Source organism: Onychostoma macrolepis, chromosome 18, assembly GCF_012432095.1.
Source record: "Onychostoma macrolepis isolate SWU-2019 chromosome 18, ASM1243209v1, whole genome shotgun sequence".
Taxonomy (NCBI): domain Eukaryota; kingdom Metazoa; phylum Chordata; class Actinopteri; order Cypriniformes; family Cyprinidae; genus Onychostoma; species Onychostoma macrolepis.
Window position 1 is genome coordinate 5,575,001 of NC_081172.1, and position 13,859 is coordinate 5,588,859.

The following is a 13,859-nucleotide window of genomic DNA, read 5'->3' on the forward strand; positions in this document are numbered from 1 at the left end:
CAAAATACAAAAAGATAAAAAATGGCACGGATAACAATGCCTAAAACTCTAGAAAACATATTCAAATTCCACAATCTACTCATTTCTGTACTCAGTAATAATGTGACGCAGTGGTTAAAGCTCAGGTTTGAGCCCTTGAAAGGAATGAGCTATGAGCCGTCACTCTTCTGACATGGAAATATGACATGAAATATATGACTTTATTCCAAGTATTCTAAAGTCAGATGATAGCTTTATGTGATAAAAAGATCAAACTTTAAGATGATATTCACTGAAAATTGCTCTAATATTACTCATGCTTGCCAAACAACAACAACTCTTCGCACAAAGCTTCTATATGGCTCCAAAATATTATACAGTGAACAAGTTACATTGACTGCTTAGTACTCTCAGGCGATGAAGCCAACAAACATCTTTCAATACATGGAAAAATACATGCAGATGTTCCTGAATACATTCTGCAGATCTCCAAAACTGACATCGGTGATTGGCTCCTTTCTCAGCCAGCTTTTGGGAGCTGCTGTTGAAGCAGAGACACAAGATCAAGTTTTGCTTTAATGGCAAATTGCATATATTTGAGCAGCACGGCTCAGCTGGGTAATCAACCTGAATGAACTACCTCACGCCAGACATCTCTGTGAGTGGGATTGGCAGTCAATATGAAACCAATAAAGAGATAGTTCACCCGAAATGAAAATTCTGTCATCATTTACTCAGCCTCATGTCGTTCCAAACCTGTATGATTTTATTTCTTCTGTGGAACACAATAGGAGAAATATTGCAGAATGTTCTTTTTCATAATGTGGATTGTCAAGCTAGAAAAATGATGAAAAAGCAGCATAAAAGTACTGCAATATATTCCAAATCTTCAGAAGACATCTTTGTTTGAGTAGCAGACCAAAATATAAGTAATTATTTACTAAAAATCCCCTCAGTGTAGCCTTCACATACGGCATGCGAAGAAGTTTGACGTCACTAATGTCAGGTGATATTAATGTCAAATCTAGCACAACGAATCTTGACGCATGAGATTTGAGAACTACTTAAAGCTACCTAGTAATGACTTAAATTTCACACAAAGACACATGAGTCATATGGACTGCTTTTGTGTGGCTTTTTTATCGTTTGGTGGAGCTAAACAGTCCCAGTCCCCATTATGAAAAAGAATAGTCTAGATATTACGCAGTATGTCTTCTTTTGTATTCCCAAGAAGAAAAAAAGTCATAAGGCTTCGGAACGACATGAGGGTGAGAAAATAATAACAATTTTCATTTTTGAGGGAGCTCTTCCTTTAAGCAAAACTAATATGTGAAAAAGGAAAAGCTGAAGACATGAACATCAGTTCTCTTTGGGAAATTATTTGAATTTCACACAAGAGATACGAGCAGGTTAGTTTCCTTAGTCATCCTTTTACCTGAGATGAAAAGTGCACACACCCACACACATACAGTCAAACTTTCGCTTGTAATGTACTGTAAAACGTAACATTTTGAGGACGTAACCAGCAGTGAGGTCCCTGTAGTCTGTACCATGTGTAAGTACATCACAGGTGTCCCTCTGCGATTAACGTCAGGGAATAGGGCTTTTGTCACACTTTGAAATCCTTAACCAAAACCCTCCAGAGACATGTGCTCTTCTCTAGGCATCATTTTTTTCTCCACCTTTTCCTTTACTTCTTTGTATTTCCTCTCTTTTTATTAATATACACAGTCTTTTGGAAGTCACCCTGCAGTGAACACAGCCAACAACGCTCGCAAGACAAACTGTAAGCAGATGCGACATTAATGCAAGGTGAGGGATTTGCAAAATGAGTGCAACCAAACCTTCACAACTCTTCAGGTATAAACCTTTCAGAAACGATTCAAACCTTTTTAACTTGCACTTTTTATCTTGACTTTCATTTAAGAAGGGACACTTTTATTATTGACTATAATTATTTTTCTAGCTATAAAATGAATGCTTGTGATAACTAGCTTTTAGAAAGTATACAAATAAAGTGCACAAGACATCCATAGTTCAATTGGTTGTACATGCATAAACACACACTCATCCACATGAGGTCATATAGTATATAATGACAAAATGTTGAAGGTTTCTAAAAGCAGTGTGGAGACCATCATTGAAAAAATGAAAGACGTTTAAAACCCCAAAGACTGATTATCCATCCAAAAAGAGTAATGAGGACCCTGGCCACTCCTGTTTACTAAACCTGTGCCAGAACCTAGTCTTAGCCAACTGGCACTTCCAGGACTTTGAGAAGACCATAGAAAAAGCTTCCTAGATCTGATGAGAGAAGCATCTCTCTCTTTGGCTTGCAAAAATCACTAAAACCATGAGTCAAGCAGGTTCATGGAACAGGAAGCTTTTGGGCTAAAACTGGGAGATGATTATCTGAAGGAGCTAACTGAATGGAACAAAAAGAAATCTGCAATGAAAAAAAAAAAACACCAGCCTTAGACTACGACAATGACCAATACTTGCTGTGAGGACATTTTTCTGGACGTCTCTAATTGGCACAGTCAAAGCCAAGATTTAAACCCCACAGAAAATGTGTTCAGAGACCTGAAGATTACAGTTCACAGATGATCCACAAAGCATCTCCATGGAGGACACAGGAATAACTGACCAAATCCAGTTCTGCAAATCCAGAAGACGCACAACCTACTTAGAGTAAGTCTTGCAGCTGTAATCACTGCCAAAGGCAGTTCTGCAAAAGATGAATAAAGAACCTGAATACAGACGTCAATGGAGGATTTAAAAAAAAAAAAAAAAAGTACACTTTTTATTTTCAACTGAAGGCAAAAGATGATGTTTCAATTAATTTTTAAATATGTCCATGCAAAGCAGTATCATTTCAAGGTGAATTATCTGAGTATTATTTTGAATACTGAGTGAGGCATTTATATAGTGCTTTAGTACTACTGTACACCCAGAGCACTTTATAATCATATCAATCATATTATATTATTTAAATTTAAAACACTATATGCTCAATGTTGAATATAATGACAATAATTATCTCATATGTGACAAAGTTGATGCTTAAAACATAACTGAGACTATATATCCTGAGCTATGAAAGAGCAATAATAATCATTACCATTATTATAATAGTAATAATAAATAAATTGAATAAAACAGGTCAACACTTATCAAATCGTATATATTACACACACTTTATTATATAAAAAAATTGTGCATTATAATTTAGGAAGGGGGGTCTCTTATAAGAGGACCATCATAGTTGGTTGTCCTTCACATCAAAAAGTTTGAAAACCTCTGATCTAACAAAACACCAAAACCCTTGCCCCTCAAAAATGCATATATACCTGTGCGAGACATTCATGATTTCTCAGAGTTTCTCGTGCTCTCAGGAGCTGGATGTGGGCATATGAGAATAGAGATTGCAATCTGATATTGTTTATTTGGATTATAATGCTCCCAAAGATACTATCAGCATTTAAGCGGGTGCGAGTTAGCATTTGAAAGGCGTGTGGCGGTGGGATGCGCCAGTGAAAATCTGGCATTTAACACATTCTCTCTGCTCTCATTCACCTCTCGTTATTAACATAGAGACTTAGGCCCTGCTAAAGGACAACGCTCACGCTTAACACTATGGCTTTCTGCTTTTAATGAGGCTCTGACACATCACCACACGCTTACACACTCACATGCAACCAGAAGTCCACACTAATGCATGCATGGTCACCGATGCACACTCATACAGCGCCGAGAGCGAGGATGAAAGATTCAAGGAGAAACACATTTCTGACAGGCAGAATGAGCCATTGATCTGATGCTCACTCATTCTACTGCAGTTACTCACTTCACAGGCATCAAATGCACCAAAGGAATCAACTAAACAGGCTGAGAAACATGCAACATAATTTCTTATGACCAACTAACCAACTCAACCAGGGCTGGACACATAGATTCGCACAATATTCACAGTATTCATCAATCAAAATGATAATGTCTTCAACCTTTCCATTTGGTTCCCCGATCTAGAATATTTGGTTATATTCTTGGAACACAAAATCAGCTCCATCTCAATCCAAACAATTAAACCTCAGACTGGAACCTGAACAAATGGGCACGGACCATCCATAACCCAACAGAAATAAACCCACCCACAATGAGCTACTAATTACTAACCAGTTACTGTTGGTCACTAATAGGTGTTTCAACTCAACTGTCATATTCATCTGTGTCAGGATCACGTGAACTTCATTGTTTGCACATTTGCTCAGCGTATTTCCAATGGAGGTCACTGGCTAAAAAAGGAAACACTGGCTTAAACACCACAGATATGCCACATTTGGATGTCTTCGGAATGGTCAATGATTGCTTTCAAAACAGAGTCAATTCAATCATCATACATACACTTTAGGCATTTTAACATATGTACATTTTTGTAATTGCTGTAATTGTGCATAAGTGACACTTTTGTTAACCCAGCCATAGTTGAGCTATAATTAAAGTGCAGAAATTAAACATATAATGTTAGAATATAGAACCAACCAGAAGCTACAGCACTACTGGTAAATTTCAAGACGTTTTGAGATCCTCACAGCCATTGGCTGGCAGCTACCTATTATTTGCATTAAGGTATAAAGCATAAAGCATTTTTGAGGCTCTCACATTATACTCCACACTGCTGTCAATCCCACAAACCCTGCTCAGCTCCAAGGGGTCAAGGTTTGGATAGTTAGCATGGCTCTGTTAGCACCTGTCCTTTGACATCCATTCAAAATTAGCTGTGTATTCCAATTAAATGTATTTTATTTTTTTTAGCAAGCAACATTTACTACAATTCAAAGGCTTAGAGTCAGTAAGATTTTTAGCAAGGATACATTAAATGAAATCAAAAGTGACAGTAAAGACATTTACACCATTAAAAATACTTCTAAATAAATGTTGTTCTTTTCTATTTAAAAAAACATGGTTTCCGCAAAAATATTAAGCAGCACAACTGTTTTCAACATTAATAATAAGAGTGAATCATCATATTAGAATGATTTCTGAAGGATCGTGTGACACTGGAGTAATGACGCTGAAAATTCAGCTTTGCATCACAGGAATGAATTACATTTTAAAATATATTGGAACATAAAATATTTTCATAAAATTACTGTTGTTACTGCATTTTTGATTAAATAGATGCATCCTTGGTGGTGACCATAAGAGACTTTCTTGATAAAAAAAATCTTACCAGCACCAAACTTTTGAACGCGAGTGTATATATCATAAGTATAGTATATTTGTATTGGGAATGCTCATGGTTAGCTGTCGCTCGGTACTACAGAGAACAAATTGGAAACAGATGCTCATCTCGTCCAGTCATGTATCAAAATCGCCAGTTCTCACCGAAATCGAATGACTTCCGGTCTCTGCAAATCACACGTTTAAATGCCCCCAACACGTCACAACTAACCTCAGGTTAAAAAAAAGAAATGAAAGCCATGCTCATATGCACTCAAAGTTCAAGCATGCCTCCAAATCCTGGCTTCAGTGTGTGCAATACTGAAAAAAAAAGATTAAATTAAATATGCCACCTGCAACCCGTAACACCTGTATCTGTCCAAAAGGAACAGGTGAGTAACTGCACTTCAACACGGCGCTCTCATATCCATCAGCACCATATGTTGCTCCAAAGGGCCCTGGGGACACGGTACAATATGCTGCAACCCAACTGACAAGTCTGACAGCCTCGCGACAGGCGGGAAAAAGTCCCTGTGAATTACAGTAAAGCTCCGATAACCCGCCTGTCACTGTATCTACCTTTGATTTTCCGTCTCTCTCCAAGTGCCCAGTTTTCAAAGTCCGCCGCAGTCGCACTAATGAAGACGGGTTGCGTTCAAGAGCAAAAAGAGCCAGGAGGATAAAAAGGTACAAAAAGAAAGAGAACAATCAAGTGCATGCTTGAAAGAGAAGAGAACAGGACAGGCAATAGAAGACAGAGAGAGAGAGAGAGAGAGAGAGAGAGAGAGTTTGAGCGCTGACAGAACTCACCGTTTGCTGCAGGTCAGGGATGCCTATGCGGACGACCAGTGTGTTGCCCTGGGGTTCCTCCATGGGGCCGGCCGGCGCTCGGCAAACGTCGGCGTGCGGAGAGCGGGAGATGTCCCCCCGGCTGGTGCTGGAGAGGTGGCGGGGAAGAGGCTGCGCAGGGCGAGAGTAGATGAGGAGAGGGAGAGAGAGAGGCAGCGAGAGAGGGAGAGAGGAGAGGGGGAGGGCAGAGGGGGGCTCAGACGGGAGTTCGGGCTGCTGCTGTGGACGATCTCTGGGCTGGGAAGGCTCATGTTTGCCCGAGCCCGCACTCACAGGCATGCTCTGTGTGTGTGGAGCTCCGACTGCATAGTGCCTCCCTCACGCGCGCACACACACACACACACACACACACACACAGGGAGCTGCTGGCACACGCGCACGCACACACCAGCACAGGGAGAGAGAGAGAGAGAGAGAGAGGGAGAGTGGGGAGGGGAGATGCAAGAGAGGATTAGAGAGCGTGAGAGAGAGAGAGAGAGAGAGAGAGAGAGAGGTTAGATGTGTGCTGTGATTAAGCATTTCAAGCATCAAACCTGTAGGCTATAATGCCGGTTTAACACATTTATCAATGAACAATACAACAGATTACATCAGCATTAAATAATGCAAAATAATCATATTACTTCACAAAATAATTCTAATGATCTGATATTGGTTATTTATTATTGCAACAGCTCTCTTGTTTCAGTTAAGTTAATATTTTGTTTCTATAAATGACCTCTGGTGCAAGTAACCAATATTCTACAAAGCTGCACTAGTTTCATGTCTTCATGTCCCTACACTCTCTTCACAAATAATAAAATTAAAATCCAAACTATTTCATGTCCGTTTGTTTATTTGTTTATTTAATTGAGAGATGGCCATTTAAGTTATGTTATCGCAAAATATACTGCTGCATGGCTTATGTTTATGCCGTACATCTACAAAAAGTTCACCAAGCCATTATTTACAGTATTTGATTAAAACAGTAATATTACTACAAATTAAAATTTTATATTTTGTTATATTCTATTTAAATGTAATTTAAAATATAATTTACTCTTGTGATGCAAAGTTGCATTTTCAGCATCAGTCTTCAGTGTCACACGATAATATTTTTTATATTTTTGTAACAAACCATGATACTTTTTTAGTATTCTTTGATAAATATAATGTTCCTTTATAACATTATAAATGTCTTTACTGTCACTTTTAATCACTTTTGTGTCCTTGCTAACAAAGTATTACTTTTTTCTAAGTCTATATAAATGTTTGGGGTCAATGATTTATATTGCTATTAGGGATGTCACGGTACCAAAATTTTTGTATCAGTGAAAATCCACGGTTCTCGGTACCAATTTCGGTACCAAAGCAAAACACAAAAACATGCTAATTAAAAAACAAAATTTTTTTAAATTAATAAAGTCAAACAAAAATAAAATGTATAAAAATCAATGCCATTCTTTATACTTATTTAAAATTGTGTTTCAAGTTTTTCCGCAAGTAATAAAAGTATGAAAAACAGTAAACAAATTTCACCCAAATTTAATTTGTCTTTTAATTAATGAAATTTAAACTTTTTTTTTTTTGGTAAATAAAGGGGATTTAGGCTACTATTAAAATTAAAACTAAAACATGGAAGAAATATTGAGTGATTATTTCTTAAAAATAAAGTTTTATTAATTTTTCAACAGTAGTAGCAGTAGCCTATCACATACATTCTACTAAATAATAGTAGCCTAATGGTACAAAGTCTTTAGTTAAACCGGACTTTTATTTTGACGGGTTGCCGTGAATACATTTAAATTGACGCTGGTTTTACTCAATGAAACGGTAAAATGCTCTGAGGTGACTCTCAGAGCAGTTCTGGAGATGTTGTTTATGTATTTATTTCCTCACTGAGATGGCAGATGCTGAAATCACTGCGAGTGTCACTGGCGCTTCAGTGTATAGTAAACAAAACCGCGGGTCTCTGCCGTTCATTCATTCACACAGAGACTCGCAGAACATACAGGATTCACATTTGAATCGACTTTTGCGGCTTAATATTTGCAGATACTGGTCCATATCGCGATTTGATCTAAGTGTAATGACCTACCTTGACAAATTCCGTGTTAAACTGTAAATTCCGTTTTTATAACTGGATTCCGAGATTCCGTCCGCATTTTCTGCATCGCGGAAATCATACGCAAAGAACCGGGTCGAACGGGTACTCGGTACCACCGGTACTTCAAAAAACCTGGTACCGTGACATTTTCATTTCTTTAGTACCGACTTGGTACCGAAGTACCGGGTCTTTTGACAACACTAATTGCTATATAATTTTATCTTAGAAAGACAAAATTATTAAAGAAATTATAGAATCTAAAAAACAAAAAGAAGGTAAAGAATTTTAAATCTGTGGACTATAATGCTGGTTAAATACATTTCTGAATGAACAATAAAATGAATTAAATTATCATTAAATAATGCAAAAAAAAAAATCACATCAGATATACAAAAGAACTCTAATGATCTCTTACTGCATGCAGGGCTCTGTGCAATACTTGATGACATTAATTGAACGCTGACCCAGGCAACTGATTTCGTACATAGCTGTGCTAGTTTCATATTGCCTGTATCTCTCCAAACTGTCTTTCTTCTCACATAAAATAAGCTCCAATCAATATTTAATGTCTATTCATCTTTTATTCAGTAAACAACCATGTAATTTGGATAAGAGGACAATGCACTTTCAGCCAATCATTATTGCAAAATAAACCCATTCAGGGTTTACATTTTTGATAACTGCCAGAATTATAGTGTAAAATGACATTCAAACCGATGATATTAGATACACCGAGAATTCTAATGACCTAATAAATCAGATACATGATCATTGGTAGAGATTGAGTGTAAAAACATAAGCGGATGAGTGAGAGAGAGAGAGAGAGAGAGAGAGAGGCTGTTGAACTACTATATTGATTTCAAGCAAATATTGCCTTCACAGTCCACAGCAAAGCATCAGCTACCAACACTATCTGACAAAGTTTGATGTGTTCACACATCGGTGAGTGTCATCTCATGCTGTCAGTGTGTGTGTGTGTGTACGTGCGTGTATCTGTGTGCGTAAATCAACATTTTATCAGGTTGACTGAATACTATGCAGCATGACTAAAGCGGTACTGCTGCATAACATCACAAAACACCTGGACCAGTAAAAGCTCCATATACAGTATAACACACAACGACCAGGGCCAGATTATCCATAGACGGGACTGGGTGAGTGCCCTGGGGCACCAGCCAATAGGGGGGCACCAAGTGATTACGATAATGACAAGACCTTTAAAATATTTTTCATGTTTTGTATATATTATTTTGCTGGAAGAGATACAGATGCATAGAAAATGAACAGTTAATGATACAATATATACAGAGAGAATATCAAATATATGCACGCATATAAAGAATTGCGACTGGGTCAGGTCATCAACGTGGCGGCAGGGGTGGTTCTAGTCCACAGTAACTGTGGGTGGGGGCAGACAGGGGCCACTTGTGCTTTTAGGGGGCACAAATTTAAAATTCATGCTAACCTACTTTAAGTATTATTAATTCAGTCATTTTTTACCATGTCATGTATCATTGCAATCTCTAGAAGTAATCTATAACATGTATTATGTATTATTATTTTTTTATTCGAAATATTCCCAAAATATATCATGAAATATCTCGATTCTCAAATATGTGTAAGTAAAAGCATTTTGCACCTTTACAGATTATGTTAGTTGATCTATAATGGGCGATAGGCAAAGTATCCTAATAGTGTAATATAAACTTTGCTTTTTACTTAAGTAACAGATGTCATACCATGAAATGAGTGTCATACCATAAACATATAATACGACTGACTTTGTATTTTATGTGGATTTAATTAAAACATCGTAAGTTACTAATTAGCCCATAACACCTTCATTGTACAAAAAGAGCAAAGAACGTTTACATTACCAAAGAACATTTTCACTTCAGTCCAGCGAGTTCAAGCACTCTCAGAAACTCCCATAATAATCTCTAAAGCTGTTTACACTGTGAAGTTAATATCTTACTTACATTCGTACATCTTCACTTTGTTATTTCTGATGAGAGAATTCACCAGAGAATTCAGTCAGCGAGCGCGCGCGGTGACGCTTCGGCGATGACTCATCTGAACGCTTCTGATTGGTCCTTGCATTCATAAAGTCAACAGAATCGTATGTGATTGGTTATAATGCTCAGCGCTTTAAAAACGTGTGTCTCTGGCTCTGTGCCAGCCAGCGAACGCAGATTTGAATTTAACAGCTGTTTTGCTTTTTATATAGTTTACAGGACAAACTGCGCATTTCACCCAAAATTGTTTGGTGTGATAAGATTCCAAATTTGGGGGGCCAATGGGGGGCGGCGGAAAATATAAATTTTGGGAAAATATACATTTTTGAATTTGACAATGACATAGCCTACCTTTAATAAAATTAAGGGAAACAAATGGCATTACAAAAAATGCCCCTGTAAATCACTTTAAGGAGTCAAATATTACCTTGTAATGGGAAGGCTAATTTTTATTATTGATCAGAACCCAGACAGCAACATAGTGTTGGCCCAGATCCGGCCCACATCTGGCCCACGTGAAATCCATGCAGGCCAGATGTGGGCGGATCTGGGCCGACACTGCTTGCTGTCTAGGAAGGTGCTCCTGAATGTTTGAGGGGGAGGAGGGGTGCACTTCAAATGTGGTCACCCCTAGGGCACTACACTGTGTTAATCCGGGCCTGACAACGACACACGTTAATGGTCTGCTACTTGTGTTCAAGTCAGTTTTTCATGCACACTTGAGGTTTGCACAATGTACAGGTCTACAATTAATTTAAAAAAGAATGAATCCATGCAATCCAGTGCTAAATGCACTGAAAGAATACTATAACTGCACATATACTGTATGCAAACGCAAGTTAATACATGCAAATACATGGCACTATCAGCTGGCGTCATGCATTCTTAGTGAATTCCCCCCTCAGCATGCAACCAAATGCAGGCAAACAAAAAACAAACAAATAAAGAAATCCTGACATGTAATCAGCACAGAGTAAACCAGTTATGGATTCACCACAGGGATCCCCTCCCTCCTGCTCCCGCCCATCACTGTGATGTCATCGTGCTAGAGCACAGCTATTGGCTGGATCAATGTCACTGACTCCTGCTCTCATTTGCTCACATGCCCTCGTCTTTATCTCTGTGGGCCAAAATCCGATTGACCCCATGTCATTGTTCCACTTTATTATGCCGTCCATCTCAAACTCATTCGCTCCCATGACACATTTTTCCTCAGACTCTTTCTCATTCCTTTGTTATCCTGTTCCTCATTCACTCTCTCTCTTCCCTGTACAGTATTATCTGACTATTTCCTTCAATTTGTCTTGTTCAACAGCATAATTGCATGTCTAAGTCTTTCTTGCATTAACACTCATGGGCATATTGTTTTCTAAACTGTCATTTTCCAGTGTGAACACACACAGAGCTGGGCTGTATGCCATGCTGCCTCTGTGGGAGGTTAAATTAGCAGACAGACAGGCAGAAAATGTAAAAACAGATGAAAGTTTTATAGTGTGCCGCTAATGCTTAAAATCACTTCTGCTTGAACCACTAGTCAACTTTAAAGACCTTCTGGGTTCTCTATATATGCTAGTGCAATTTCCAAAAAAAAGGTAACTATGTATTTTCATGTATACTACCTGAGACAAACAGTAAATATAATATTATAAAGACAAAATTAAAAGATTTATTTTGGTCACTGTATTTATTATATTTATTATTATTACCTGGAAAATGTTTCGTATATTTTATAATAAATATTATTCTACTTGCACAGAATATAGTGTTATAGAGCTAGTGAACAAGCTAAAGGACAAGGACAAAATCCTTACAAAAAAAAACAAAAAAAAAACAAAACAAACTCATTAATGAACCTATGCATGCTGCAGGGAGCTAAACAAAACTAATCAAAACAATAAAAACAAACTGATTGATGAGCTTATGCATGCTGCAAGGAACAAACAAAACAAAGAAAAAAAAATGAAATGAAATGAAAAACAAAACAAAGCAAAGCAAATGAAAGCATAACATTACAAAACAAAAAGCAAAACAAAGCAAATGAAAGCAGAACAATACAAAACAAAAAGCAAAACAAAACAAAGTAAAACAAAGCAAAGGAAAGCAGAACAATACAAAACAAAAAGCAAAAAAAAAAAAAAACATACAAATGAACATACAAATGTACACTTCAAAGAACAAAAAAAACAAAACAAAACAAACTTACGCACACTGCCAGGAAAGAGAGATTAAAATAATTGTATAAATACATACATACATACATACATACACATGCATACATGAATAAATAAATAAATAAATACACAAACACACACACACATACACACACACACTATTAAGCACTATTAAGTGATAAAGGATTTACACTAACATAGTAAAGAAAACTATACATATCAAGTCATTTTCAAGCAGTTAAAAAAGCCACGAAAAGCTCTTATGTCCATTGAAAGCTCAACGCAGTAAGCAGTAGCTGCTTATATCACTGCTGAAATCAGCTTTAATCTGAAAATCAGACAACTTCACATGCACACACGCAACGAGAGAGCAGTCAAGATGATTTAACACGCTGTACACAGTGTCTTGAGCCTCTGCTAACATGAACCAACCAACGGCAACATGCATAATGTAGCTTTCACTGCTCGTATATAAATGATGGCACTTATAATAGAATATCACATTTAAAAACGTATATAGTCATATATATGTTATGAAAGCCTAGTAGCGTCCTATGTGCAGGCTAAGTTTGATTTTGTTTCAGGTCATTTCCCAATGCCATTCCCTGTTTTTTTCCCCAGCCCATCTCATTAGAGAAAGTCTTCATTAATAATGACTAAAAATAACATCTGCTATATGACTTTGAGTAGACATTTCTCAGCAACTGGCAACAGCTCAAAGACAGATTTAACAGGACAACAGGCCTGCACACATACAGTAAGACAAGCCTGACAGAACCCAGCTTCAGTATTTCAAATAAACAGTATTTTTTCTCTGTAAAAGCCACCTCAAAAGGAACAACTTTCTGAGAAAACAGCAACAAAACCAAAAAGCCCACACTGGTACCATGAGAGAATCAAACTTTGAGGAAGTTGAGGCAAATCCGCCTGTGATCAGTCGGGCTTGTGCACGTCTCACACATTGGAGCCATCTGTGAGCATGCGCACAGCTTCCAGATGGAGAATGAGACACATCAGCGTTAAACCTCAGTCACCACAGCGGATGTTCACATCACACCAGTGCCAGCTGCCCACAACCCACGTAACACTCTCAACTGAGCATCTGATGAACATTACATAAATGTTAGGCTACAATTATTTATATTTATTTATTGTACATTTGGTCACACTTTATTTTAAGGTCCGATTCTCGCTATTAACAGACCATTAACTATGACTCTTGCCTCAATAAACTCCGAATTTGCTGCTTATTAACAGTTAGAAAGTTAACTAGTTGTCAAGTTTAGGTATTGGGTAAGATTAGGGATGTAGAATATAGTCATGCACAATATGTATTATATAAGTACTAATAAATAGCCAATACGTTAATAATAGGCATGGTAATAATGAGAATTAGTCCCCACACTAAAGTGTGACCATATATTTATACTATATTTGTTGCTACGAATCACACCTAGTACTATATGCCCATACATGAATTCTGACATTTTTAGTGGCGACTGCAAAAAATAAAAAATAAAAATAAATAATAATAAT

At 37.4% G+C, this 13,859-nt stretch overlaps 1 protein-coding gene across 21 annotated transcripts in view; it reads right to left on the bottom strand.

Moving 5' to 3' along the window:
• Window positions 1-13,859, bottom strand: part of shank3a (SH3 and multiple ankyrin repeat domains 3a) — a 323,493-nt gene that overhangs the window by 218,886 nt on the left and 90,748 nt on the right. For 14 of the 21 annotated variants that reach the window (XR_009267007.1, XR_009267008.1, XR_009267006.1 and 11 more), the window contains one exon: window positions 6,013-6,413. The exons of 4 other annotated variants lie outside the window; for them this stretch is intronic. Coding sequence is in view for 14 of the 17 variants with exons in the window: in XM_058751761.1 (XP_058607744.1) it covers window positions 6,013-6,330 (318 nt within the window). In the remaining 3 variants the exon portion in view is untranslated. Of the gene's footprint in view, window positions 1-6,012; window positions 6,417-10,014; window positions 10,134-13,859 lie in introns of those variants that run through there. 3 more of the 21 variants (XM_058751760.1, XM_058751758.1, XM_058751762.1) reach the window with 2 other exon arrangements.